Consider the following 13,626-nt stretch of genomic DNA (forward strand, 5'->3'; position numbering starts at 1 on the left):
ACACGGACGCCACCGGGAGTCGCGAGCCGTCCGGCTACCGGATTTCCGTGCCGCCCCACGTCACCCCGCCCGGGCGCCGGCCCCGCGGTCCCCCAGCTGGGCGACGGGACGGGGGGGGGGCGGGGTGCCCTTTCCGCCCCGCGCCCGGCGTCGGCCCGACCTCGGCGGGCGCGTGAGAATCGCGAGCGGGAGCCCCGGCCGCCAGTCCCCGGCCCCGGCAGGTCCTCCTCCCGCTTTGGCTTTGGCCTTTTGTACCGGCCCCACGTGACCCTCCCGGCGCGCTCTTCCCTCCAGTCCCGGCCCGCCCTCCGGCCTTTCCCGGCGCCAGGCCCCGTTCTTCCCGCTCTCAGCGGCTCTCCTCCGAGGCTTCCCCCTCCTCCTGCCCTCGCCGCCCGCCCGGGCTGTTCCCGCTCCCTCCCTCAGGCTGCCGTTCCCTCGCGCCGCTCCCCTCCCCCCGCGGCTGTTCCGCCGCCTCGCCGCCCCTCCCCCCGGCCGGAGCTCACTGTCTCCAAGATGGCGGCCGTGTCAGTTTGGGGCATCTCCGCGGTCCAGCCCGGGGCCCCAGGACCCCGGCTCTCTTCTCCCCCGGTAAGTAGGCGAGGAAACACCCCGGACTGTCCCCGGCCGTCGAGCCCGAGGCCGAGCCGCTCTTGGGCTCGCTCCGCCGTCCCGCAGGGTCGGCGGGCGGCTGCAGGCCCCGCCGCGGCCTGCGCCGCCTCCCGCTGCTCTGCGCCAGGCCTCGGGCTTGGGCGCCGCGGCCGCCCCCTCGCGCCCGGCCGGCGCCCGGCTCCCCCGCCTTGGGCCCGCGCCGCCGCCCGCCCCGCGCTCGCCGTCCGCCGCCGCCTCCTCCGCCGCCGCCGCCGCCGGCCACTGGGTTGTGGAAGCTCGCGGTGGCGGGCGGCGAGCGGCCAGGCCGCGGGGCCTCGGGCTGGCGGAGCGGCGAGCCCGCTCTCCCTCGGGGGCGCGCCCACCGCCAGCCCCACCTGCGCCGGTCGCCGGGCCGGGCTCTCCGCGCTGCCGGCGCGCACTCTGCCGCGCCTGCCCTGGGCGCGGAGACCGGAGCCGGGCTGAGCGGCCAGCGGGGTGACAGGCCGGTGGGTGTTGTGGTGCGGAGGAGGCAGCACGTGTGGTGTTGTGTCTGTCGGGCTGTCAGCCCCGGCGCCGGGCTGGGAGGTGGCGGGCCGCCTGTCAAGCTCGACCGCCCTGGCCCGGAGCTGCCCCACCTGTCAAGCGTCCCGGCCACCCGCGTGCCCTCGGCTCGGGCTGCCAGCCGGCCCCGCGGAGGAGCAGAAGAGAGGGGAGCCGGTGCTCCGAACTCCACGTGATTTCATTGTTAACTTACTCTTCGGGTTCTGTTTCCAAATGGAAACGGCGAAGCAGCCCCTCGGCGAGCGGCGGGCTGGCGGCGGCGCTTCAAGTTCGTAAAGTTTCTCGGTCTTTGAAAAGAGAGCGCGAAGATGTGTTGGGAAGCGGGAGCCGGGGACGCGCGGCCGGGACTGTCGGGGGAGCCGACACGGACTTTGCGAGAGTTAAGGGTCCAGCCCCTGGCGCGTTTCCTCCTGCAGACCTGGAAACTGACGTGAGTCCCAGCCAGAGGAACAATGAGCGGCTGTCACTCATCCTGCACCCGGGAGCTTCTTAACCCGGGGTGGAGCTCCGTACGGTGTGATGCCTATAACACTCTGATTTCTGTCCTCTCGAGACCCTCACCCACAGGACCTGTGGTTTTCTCGGGGGGTGGGGGTGGTGGTGGTTCTTTTTACTAGGCTCATTTTAAAGTAAATCTTGGCCCTGTTTTGAGTGTTTTGCTTCAGTCTTTACTTTCGTAGCAGCGTGACTGGTATTATTCCTTTCCTAACACTAGATTTTTCTCTCGCTTTTAAAACGTCAAAGAATAGTTGCTAGGGGGCATTTTTTCCCCCCCTGGCATTGTTTATATTATAATTGATGCAAAATGCTCCACAGAATGATGCAAGTTCTTAAAAAAATAAAGTTAAACTTAGTTTTTGGAGGTGAAGGAGTCATTTCAGTTTGTAATCCATTATTTCAGTGATTAAAAAATGCATGCTTGCCAGTTTTTTTTTTCCTGTGAGAAAATTTAGTTGAACCAAAGAGGCAATGTATTTGTATGTCTTTGTTTTATTATTAATGTTCACTTGGATGTTCAGCTTGAATTCTTTTAACAAATTCATTTTTCTCTAGGCCCACAAATAGCCAATACATTTTTTTCTGTACTGTACATTTGATATGCAATATGTGTATTTAATACCAATAATTCTAGACCTACCTCTTTTTCATTTTATCTTTACGTAGCTTGCAAGAAATTTGGTAATTGTTTCTCCCTTCAGTAAGTATGAAGATACTAGTTAAAATTTGAATGACTTGAATGATTTGAAAAGCACTATTTTGGGCTATTTTCAGTGTTTTTATTTCAAGGAAAGTAATAATACTTTACTTCAGTTATGAGTTTTTGTTGGTAAGTCTTGGCATTTCCTGTTCTTTTAATCTGTGAAGTAGTTATGATATTCTCAGTGTTTTTCTGCTGCTTATTTTTATCCATTCTGAAGTTTTGAAAGATGAAGTATTCACTGTTACTTTCATTGCAGGATTCTTACTACTAATCCACATACTTGTTGAAGTGCTGAATAGTTTGGTGGGGAAGATGTGGAGGAAGAGTTGACATTCATAGACTGATGAGCAGAGATTGCGGAGGACAGTATAGCCAGCACCCTCTGGTTAGTTGTAGCTTAAGGTCCTTTGTAGACCATCTCATTTTGTTTCCTCATTGTATCCTAAATACTCAGTTTTCTCCCTCTTCCCCTTTTCTTTCTTGTCCTAATGATTTGCATATATGATTATTTTGCAATGTTAATAGAAATGTCTTAAAAACTCTTTAGAGGACTGCTTTTAAAAGTGTTTCAACTTACAGCTTATTTGTAAATCTTGATAGAAATTTGACATTGTTTTAATTGTTTTTCAGGCATAAGATGTACAGCTTCTGCTCTGAAGCAAGGAGTGAAATGAATGGAATTCTTACAACTTTTCTATGAAGAGACTCATGTGTAGTGCTTTTGGGAAGTTTGAAGACATTTCAAATAATCAGTTGGTTTGGTTTCTAAAGTAGAAGTGGGAAGGCATTCTAGTTTATGAAAGGAGGACTGACTCAGGCCAGAAAACTTGTATGCTATGGTTAACTGGTTACTAGCCTCCGAGGATCTTGTTTTCCATGGTGTGAAACTTACTCAGCATCAGGATAAGGGATAACGACTCTATGGATATACAGAATCCTTCACCATGGTAAAACTCGCTAACCCGCTGTATACGGAGTGGATTTTGGAGGCCATCAAAAAAGTGAAGAAGCAAAAACAGCGTCCTTCAGAAGAAAGGATATGCAATGCAGTGTCTTCATCCCATGGCTTAGATCGAAAAACTGTTTTAGAACAATTGGAATTGAGTGTTAAAGATGGAACAATTTTAAAAGTCTCAAACAAAGGCCTCAATTCCTATAAAGATCCTGATAATCCGGGGCGAATAGCACTTCCTAAACCTCGAAACCATGGAAAATTGGATAATAAGCAAAATGTGGATTGGAGTAAACTGATCAAACGGGCATTTGATGGCTTGGCAGAGTCCAGTGGCTCAACTTTAAAAAGCATTGAACGTTTTTTGAAAGGTCAGAAAGATGTGTCTGCATTATTTGGAGGCAGTTCTACCTCTGGCTTTCACCAGCAGTTACGATTGGCTATCAAACGTGCCGTTGGCCACGGCAGACTCCTTAAAGATGGACCTCTTTATAGGCTCAACACTAAGGCAACCAATGCTGACGGGAAAGAGAGTTGTGAGTCTCTTTCCTGTTTACCTCCAGTGTCACTGCTTCCACATGAAAAGGATAAGGTAAGTAATGTGTATACATCAGTGTTTGAATAGCTGATGAGAATAGGATACTACAAAATTTACATTTCTGGAAGTTGTGTTCAAGTTTGTGTTCAAGAACTTTTTTTTGTGACGTGCTTCCTTCTGATTTTTTATTGGTGAGTTCTGGCTATTAGAACCAAATAGAGGTTAATCTGGCACTTTAAAATATTTGAAGTATAAGTTTCAACATACAGAATGTTCATAATAGCCTCAAGATCATGTTTAGCTTAGAATTAAAAATCCTGCTGGATGCTGGTGGCTCACAGTTTCAATTCTAGCTACTCAGCAGAGATCTCAGGGTCATGGTTCAAAGTCAGCCAGGAAGTCTCTGAGATTCCTGCCTTTTCTATGTATGTGGTAACAAGGAGTTGAACCCGGGCCTTCATGTCTGCTAGGGAAGCACTCTACCACTAGGCCCTCTGATTTTTTTTTTTTTTTTTTTTTTTTTTTTGCCAGTCCTGGGCTTAGGCTCAGGGCCTGAGCACTGTCCTTGGGTTTTCTCAAAGCTAGAGCTCTACCACTTGAGCCACAGCGCCACTTCTGGCTTTTTTTTTTTTTTTTTTTTTTCTATGTATGTGGTACCGAGGAATTGAACCCTGGTCTTTGTGCGTGCTAGGCGATCACAAGCTGGAAGTAGAGCTGTGGCCTAAGTAGTAGAGTACCAGCTTGAGCAAAATACATCAGGGACAGTGACCAGGCCCTGAGTTCAAGCTCACCTTCAGCCCAAACAAACAAAATTACGATTCTTAGAGTACCTAATTACTAGAAGTTGAAGAGCTTCCAAATGCTGAGAACTTAAATTCGAAAGAAGTAGATTACAAAAGAATTTTCATTTTTTTCATGTTATCTTTAGGTTGTATCCCTAAATCTGAAAGAAAAACCTGTAATGCTTTGAACTCTTGGCTCTTTTTTAGCCCCAGATTTATTCTCTGAAGTTTAAATGTTTTCTTTTTTTTTTTTTGGTCGGTACATACATACATATATATATGTATGTATATATATATATATATATATATTTTTTTTTTTTTTTTTTGGTACATATCCCAGTACTCAGTGCCTGGGTACTTTCCCTGAGCTTTTGTGCTTTAGACTTTTTGGTGGGTAACTGGAGGTAAGAGTCTCATAGACTTTTTCCCAGGACTGACATTGATCCTTGATCCAGATCTCAACTTCTTGAGTCGCTGGGATTAAGATGTGAGCCATCAGCACCTGTCTGTTTTTTTTTTTTTTTTTTGCCAGTTCTGGAACTTGAACTCAGGGCCTAGGCACTGTCCTTGAGTTTTCTCGAGGCTAGCGTTCTACCACTTGACCCATAGCACCACTTCTGGCTTTTTCTGTGTACTTGGTACTGAGGAATCAAATCTTGGGCTTTGTGCATGCTAGGCAAACACTCTGCCTTGCTGCTGGCCATGCTCCCAGCCCTAAATGGTATTTTTTTTTTTTTTTTGCCAGTCCTGGGCTTGAGCTCAGGGCTTGAGCCCTGTCATTGGACTTTCTCAAGTCTAGAGCTGTACCACTTTAGCCTCAGCACCCTTTCCAGCTTTTTTCTTTGTATATGGTACTGAGGAATTGAACCCAGGTCTTCATGCATGCTAGAAAAGCACTCTACCATTAGGCCAAACTCCCGGCCCCCTAAATAGTATTTATTATCTTCTAATTTTTTTTTTTTTCCTGGTCCTGTGGGTTGAGCACTGGGCCTGAATGCTGTCCTTGAGCTTTTGTGCTCAAGGCTAACACTTTACCACTTGATCCACAGCACTACTTCCAGCTTTTTGTGGTAATTGGAGAGAAAAGTCTCATAGACTTTTCCTGCCCTGGCTGGCTTTGAACCGTGATCCTCAGATCTCAGTCTCTTGCGTAGCTTGGCTTACAGGTATGATCCACTTTTATCCAGTAATTGTATTTTTATCTTTAAATAGTTGCAAAGAGAAGTTACCATTCAATAAATCAGTTTATGAGTACAATACATCTTGATCATTGTCACCTTTTCATCATTTTTCTCCATCTTAACACAATCCCTCCCCTCAATTTTTCTTTTAATTTCATAGGATATGCCGGAAAATTGACTGCATTTCCCTTCACCCTCCCCATTTGTTTGTCCCTTTCCAACCACATACCTTTCAGGTGCCATTTTCTTGGTATTGATTTTGTTAAACTGAATTTTTTTTCCTAAGGAATTATACCATTTGAATTCTCTTTGTAAATACCACACGTCTATATACACTTGCTTATAACTCCATATGTGTTTACTTGTACATTTACAAATTAGTTCCAGCTTCCACATATAAAAAAAAACTTGAATTCCTTTACTTAACATAATTTTTTCCCAAGTCCATCCATTTCTTTGTAAATGATAAAATATTCTTCCTAATGGATGAAAAATTTCCATTGTGTATATATCCACATTTTTTTGATCCCTTCATCCATTGAGTGGCATCTAGGCTGATTCTACACCTTGCCTACCCCTAGATATATATATTTTTTTCCAGTCCTGGGGCTTGAATGCAGGGCCTGAGCACTGTCCTTGAGCTCTGCCACTTGAGCCACAGTACCACTTTGGCTTTTTTTTTATGTATGTGGCACCCAGAAATTGAACCCTGGTCTTCATGCATGCTAGGCAAGCACTGTACCACTAGGCCAAACTCCCGGCCCCTAGCCCTAGTTCTAGCCCGAGATATTTTAATTAAAAAAAATATTACTTAGATGTCTGTGTAATCCTAACTATGATGCCTGAGATTTGAGATGGAAATTTTAAGCCAGCCAGGGAAGAAAAGCCTGTGAGACTCAAAGTCAGTAGTGGAGGTTTGGCGTAAGTGGTAGGGATCCAACTTGAGGTCTCAGTTCTGGTGTGTATGTGCGCACGCACACATATGCACATACACACACACACATAATTATATATACATAAAATATCAGTTGTATGTATGTAATTAGCTATACATAAAATATTGGTTGTATGTCAGTTTAGTGCTGTACAGGGTAACTCCTAAGTTCTAGAACCCTACGCTTCTATTTTTAGATGGGACCTGGTGAAGACCAGTTAACAACTTACTTTGCAGCTGAGCCAAGGACCTTTGCTGAGCCTATTGCATAGCACTCAAGAGTTTTAAAATTAAAAAAAGGTTTAATTCAGTAGAGATATGCTAGTTTGCTTTAGTTAGAAATACCTGTTTGCTATGTAGCTCTTATATGTAGTGCTGTTAAACTGAAGTTGCTAAGTATAGAGTGTATATTTGGGAAGATTGAGTTTATTTAAGTAGACACTGTGTTCTGATTTCATTGGGAAATTGATTTATAAGAAATTAGGATTGATGAGATCTGTTCTGTATTTTTAAATAGAGTCTTAAGTAGCACATTTCCAAAGTGACTTTTCCCTACTATGTGAAAATCCCACGTTCAGAACCATAATACAATAAACTTTAAAATGTGGAATTGTTCCTTTTCTGGACAGATCATATATCTACTCCTAATTTTATTTTGGTTACATTCATTTCTTTCTTTGAAACTGCCCAATCAACTCATGCAGAATTGATTGGTTTGCTGTTCTGAACCTAGGTAACAGCAAGCCAGTTGGCTTATACCGATAATTCCTGACTTAACGGTTTGACTTACAGTTTTTCTACTTGTACAATGAATGTCATAAAAGCTATAAACATTCAGTGGGGGATAGTTTGAATTTTGATCTTTTCCTGGGCTCCTGTGATGTTGGGCAGTGGTATTAAGCCCCAACTTCCAAGAAATTGGGCAGGGAAACAACTGATTCTCTACAGTGTCTGTGTTACTGACCTATGATTTTTGGTAGGCAGAAAATATTGAATGCATTTTTAATTTTATATTTTATGAAAAAATAACTTTCTCTGTTAACACTAAGTCATATATTCAAAATGTGTTTCAAAATACTTTAGATTATGAATCTCTACCTTACTTCAAATATTTTTAGAAAATACTGAAGCAATAGAAATTCATTGTGATATACCTTCTAAAGCAGAGGTGGGGGACTTGAGGATTTTATTAGGGCCTAGATATCATGTTTGGTATGGAACATGAAGTGACAGTGTGCCATGTGTATTGATAATTTTGTATGACCTGAAGAACCTATGCCTGCCAGGTGCTTACCACATTGAACAGGTTTTAAGCCCTCTTTCAATATTTTTAACAAGGAGGCGGCAGTGGCGGCTTTTCCTTCCTCCTTTCCTCCTCCTCCTCTACCTCCTCCCCTTCCTCCTCCTCCTCTTCTCCTTTTTCCTCTTCTCCATCTCCTCTGTCTTCCTTTCTTTATTCTTCTTCCTTCTTCCTCCTCCTCTTCCTTCTTCCTCCTCCACTTCCTCACAACTGGCCATTAATAAGAATGTGACAGGAACCAAAGGTTATTAGTAAGATAGTTTTGTGTATCTGAGGTCCATTAAAAAGTAAAGTTCTCTCTACAGAACATTTTGTTTCCTTTTTTTTTTCTGATAGAACTGGAGATTGAACATAGAGCCTCACCCTTGCTAGGCAAGTAACCCATAGTTGAACCTTGCTTTATCCTTTTATTTCTCTTCTTAAAGAATAATACCTATTCTTGCTAACTTTCAACTCAGTTGTCTTTATTTAAAGTTTTCTCATTTCCATTGTGGTGATTGGTTGCATGAATATAGCAGAGTTTGTTTATTTTTATTTTTTGCCAGTCTTGGGGCTTGAACTAAGGGCTTGGGCACTATCCTTGAGTTTTTTCAAAGACTACCACTCTACTACTTGAGCCACAGTACCTCTTCCAGCTTTTCCTGTGTTTGTGGTACTGAGGAATTGAACCCAGGGCTTCGTGCATGCTAAGCATTGCCACACTCTACTACTTGGCCACATACCCAGACCCTGGAGATTCTTTGTGCTCAAGGCTAGTGCCCTGTCACTTCAACCATAGTGCCACTTTCAGCTTTTTCTTTTTTTTTTTTGCCAGTCGTGGGCTTGAGCTCAGGGCCTGAGCACTGTCCTTGGACTTTCTCAAGGCTAAAGCTCTACCACTTAAGCCTCAGCACCACTTCTGGCTTTTTTTCCCTATGTATGTGGTACTGAGGAATCGAACTCAGGTCTTCATGCATGCTAGGCAAGCACTCTACCACTAGGCCAAACTCCCAGCCACTTTCAGCTTTTTCTGAGTAGTTTGTTGTAGATAATGATCTCATGAGATTTTTTTTTGCCGGGGCTAGCTTTGAACAGTGATCTTCAGTATCCTGTGTAGATAGCCACCTCTGCCATAGTATTTTTATTTGGGACAAATGTTGCCTTTCTTGAATTGTGGGATGTAGGTAAAGAAGATAATGTGTACCTGGCTTATGTAGCAATTTCTCTCTAAATTTTTTTTTTGGAAATGCAGGTATTGCTATAAGGTAATTTGCTTATTTGTGTTGCTTATTCATTTTTTTCAGTAAACATTTGAATTCCTTCGTAAGTAGTATATTTAAAAGATAGGTCCTGGGTGGGATTAAGGCAGACAGAATAGACATAGGAAATTTTTTTTTTGTGGAAACTGTTTTTAGTTTATGAAATACAAACAGTGAGATATTCATATTTTTCACAAGACTTAATTTTTGAAAAATAATTAGCTGTTTCTTGGGTAAAGCTTTAATATTAAAGTTGATCCCTGTTTTATTTTATTTTTCTCCTTAAGAATAATATCTGTTCTTACTAATTTTCAATTCAGTTGGCATTAAAGTTTTCTCATTTCTGGTGTGGGGATTGGTTGCATGGCTGTAGTAGAGTTCTCTCTCTTTCTTTCTCCCTTTTCCCCTCTCTCTCTCTGTCAGTTTGGACCAAAAAAAAAAAAGCTTGAGAGACCCCATTTCAATCAAGCTAGACATGGTATGTGCCTGTCATTCCAGCTGTGCAGGAAGTATAAATAAAGGGGGTTATAACTCAGGTTGTCCCAGGCATAATATGAAGACCTAAAGTTAAAAACATATAAAGCAAAACTGGTGGGACCATGGCTCAAATGGTGGAGTATCTACCTGATAAGCTCAAGATTCTGAATTTAAACTTTAGCACCACTAAATAGAAATTCAGGGCCTGGGCACTGTCACTTAAGCTTTTTCACTCAAAACTGGTACTCTGCCACCTGAATCACTGATAACTTTTGGAGAGTCTCACAGACTTCCCTACCCTAGCTGTCTTGGAACTATAACCCTTCAGATCTCAGTAGCTAGTATTATAGATGTGAGCCATCAGTTCCCTGCTTCTCTGTTTTCTTACAATTTGTCTTAATGCCTGGCCATTGGAGCCTGCCATCTTAGTTGGTCATTAACATGTGCGCCCACAGGGATGGGTTTACTGGAAGCTTTCAGGATGCTATTGGTATACTAATGAAACTTTTTACCTCAGAAGAGATTTGTAAGGTGCATGAGGAGTGCTATCAGGGCACTGAGGTATCTATCTTTGAAGTGGGGAGCATTTTCATTGGCCTCCTGTTGATCTTAGGTCCTGCTTCCCTTCATGCATTCCTAGGGCATTTTATATCTCTTACAGTTCCTCAGTTGTTCCTTCAATCTAGAATTAGATATATATTATTACATTGTTAGTCTGGAAGCTCCTAGAGGTCAAGAATCACCAAAAGATACTATGGCTTTAAAAAGAGCTAAATTGTGACTGATCTGAATAACTATAGCTTTTCATTTTCATTTCTATGAGGGAAGTTGCCTGGAGATAGTCTTGCATTCAATAAATTACAGATGCACAAACAGTTCAATAGAGGAAACTGATGGCAAATTTTGTGAGGCAGGTATCAGGGCTAAGAAGTCACTGGCGAATTGAGTAATTAGCCATAAGGAATAATTTTCTTTATAAACACTGCTCCTTCCCTAGCTTCTCAGTTGAGACCCATGCTTGCTAGAAGTGAGGCATCTGCTTCTATGCCTTATAACCTGTATCCAGTCTCCAGCCCTGTCCTGTTCTTCTGTCTTCCCAACTTTCTTCTTTAAGTATGTGATTAGTAGCCTTAATGCTTCACCTTTTTCTCTTACTTCAGCTCATTTTATGGACAGTATTAGATTTACCTTACTCAAACAGCTCTGTTTATGTATCTGATGTATGTGATTGTATCTCTCCTATTAGATAGTAAGCTCCTTGGGTGCAGGTCTGTGTTAGAATGCTCTATTGCCCCACAGAACCTCCAAATAAATATTTCTTAATTTAAAAACAATGAAATAAAGAGAAAAATTTAACTAAGACATGATTTCCCACAGATTGCTTCAGATTAGATATATAGAGGCCTTTCTTGTTTTTCTTTGCCCCTATCTGTAGACTGAGAGAATGTCAACAATTGTTTGCAGAAATGTATTAGGAGCTAATATTTGTTAAGGGTTAAGGATATACTGGGAACTAGTCTAAGTGCGCTAATTGGTACTTTGTTATTAAACCTGCAGAAGAAAACTCCATAGTTAAATTTTACAGGTATAACTACTATTTAATAATGTTTAATAATACAAATTTCATTCTTTAATAAGACAACTTTTCATTATGGCATCTCACTATACATCAAATAGGAAGTAAATGTAAATAAATACAGTAGCCATTAAATTTCCTCTTGTCCTTGCTGCCTATTTTTATTGAATTTATCCTGGATATATTGACTAGTTCTTTTACATAATTCTTATGTGAATGTTGTAAAAGCAAACCATGTAATAGAAGCTATTCAGGAAATCTGGTCTATTGGGGTTGTAAGAATCTCTTTGACTTATATTACTGTCTTCAAGAGTGTTTTAACTGAATATTGAGCATGTTTATTTAGGTGTATAATGTATTTTAATCAAAGTCCCCCTAAATTGTGTGTGTGTGTGTGTGTGTGTGTGTGTGTGTGTATGTATATGAAAGAATAAATTTGATTCTTAGCTATGTGAGATGAATTCATGTGTCAAGTGTTCTGGTTAAAGCAGAATTAGAACTTTTTCTCAATTAAACTGGAGAATGTTTGTTAAAATTACAATAATAAGTAGTTTTCTAGCTTCCATTTAACTATTTCAAAGAACCAAATGCATTTTGTGTATAGGAATTAGGAGCTTCATTCTGGTAACATTGTTACCAGTTGGCTAGTTGGATAGAGTCATTTGATAAAGGAGCTTAGCAAATGATTTAAGACTAGTAGCAACTTTCAGGACTCATTCAGCTGCTGCTGGTTCTCAGGAAAAATGAAAGTTGTTTCTTGCCATCTTCTTCCCCTCCCCTATTTTCTTTGACAGGAAAGTCATAGCTCTCAACAGATGGTTTTTGTCAGCTCCATAAACCTTTCTTTCAATTATTACAGAACAGGTGAAGAAATAATTTGTAGTATGGCAGTATTTTATAAAAGGCTGAAATTAAACATAGAGATTACAGTAATGTAATATTTAGGGCACTATCAGATGTTGTTTGGGGTCACAATAGTGGGGGAAAAACTAAGAAAAATCATTTTTGCTGTAGTTTTAAGGCATATTTTATGGTAGTATAGATAAATCCTTAGGGGAAAAAAGCAGAATTGCAGTCTTGTAGAATTTTGAGCTAGCAGTAATTTTTGGATCACAAGAATTCTACTCTTCACAAATAGGGAAACTGAGAGCCAAAGATTTAAATGTCTTGTCCAGAGTTGCACAGCAAGTAGATATACATCTGGAAGACTTCATCATGCCCCTCTTGGTTCTGTGAATGTTTCATTATGCTGTTGTACTGCTTTATATTGTTAATACTATAGCCACTTTAAGTGTGACACTGTGTCCTTAGAACTTTCTCCTTAATAGAAAATATAGAGGAAGCCTGAGCTTGAGAAGTTTGGTGGTTTTGTAAACCATAGGACATAAAAATTTGCTTATTTCAGTGTTTGAAAATAGTCATAAACTCTTGTTAGAGAGTTGAAACAACTTTTTGGAAGGATTGATTTTTTTCTTTTATGGTCCAAATTAGAGGAATTAGAATTTTTAAAAATTATTTTCACCCAAATATTAGGACATTTTTATTCTTCACTCATTTCTTGTTTCCAAGTTCCTGAGTTGTCTCCAGATGTCTTTGCTTTATACCTTGATGACTAATTTTGTATCTTAATTTCTGACCTATCTTCTGAGCTTTGAACTTGAGTATCTCACTGTGAAGGGTTTCTTCCCTCTGTCACTTCATATTTTCAGATGGAATTTGTCACTTTCTCTCACTTTGTTCCTCTATTCTTACTGTACTAAGAGGTAAAACTTGGCATTAGTTTTGTAATGCCCCAGCCATTTGGGAGTCCCTGAACTCTCAGCAGTAGTCACCAGCACTCAGTAAACTGAGCTAGGAGGTATTTTAATAGTGTAGCAGCTACTCTCTATTTTTGGGCTGATAGAGAGTGGCCTGGATCTTCAGTGGGGCCGAGCTTTTAAAAAGTAAGCACCACACGCAGGTGATAGTCACCTTACGATGCCCATAGTCAGTCACCACAAGAATGAAACCACTCACAGGTTAAGCATTTTTACAAAAAAAAAATTCATCAGCTAAGCCTGCCAGGTTATTACAGTTTCCAAATTGTATGTCTTTTTGATTAAATTCTAGTCTATTCCGTCTTTTTTCTTGTGCCTTCTAAACATCTCTGTTAATAAGCTTTATTTCCATTCCAGCTACTGCTCTCACTTCCTTCAGCAGCTTCACTGATTTTACCTTTTCTGACTCCAGTATCATCTCCCTTCAGTCCACACTGCTACCCAGAAGATACTTGTTAAGTGATTAGTATAGGTTTATCCA

General features: G+C 41.9%; 1 protein-coding gene across 2 annotated transcripts in view; it reads left to right on the plus strand.

The window, feature by feature from the left end:
- Positions 1-510: 510 nt before the first annotated feature.
- Positions 511-13,626, plus strand: part of Kat6a (lysine acetyltransferase 6A) — a 103,065-nt gene continuing 89,949 nt past the window's right edge. The window contains exons 1-3 of one of the 2 annotated variants that reach the window (XM_090353869.1): positions 511-588; positions 2,607-2,735; positions 2,981-3,894. In XM_090353869.1, the coding sequence (XP_090209995.1) occupies positions 3,295-3,894 (600 nt within the window). In that variant the 5' untranslated portion in view covers positions 511-588; positions 2,607-2,735; positions 2,981-3,294. The remainder of the gene's footprint in view (positions 589-2,606; positions 2,736-2,980; positions 3,895-13,626) is intronic. The other variant, XM_090353870.1, reaches the window with a different exon arrangement.

This window comes from Megascapheus bottae, chromosome 20 (assembly GCF_031878675.1).
Source record: "Megascapheus bottae isolate mThoBot1 chromosome 20, mThoBot2.hap1, whole genome shotgun sequence".
NCBI classification, from domain to species: Eukaryota; Metazoa; Chordata; class Mammalia; order Rodentia; family Geomyidae; genus Megascapheus; species Megascapheus bottae.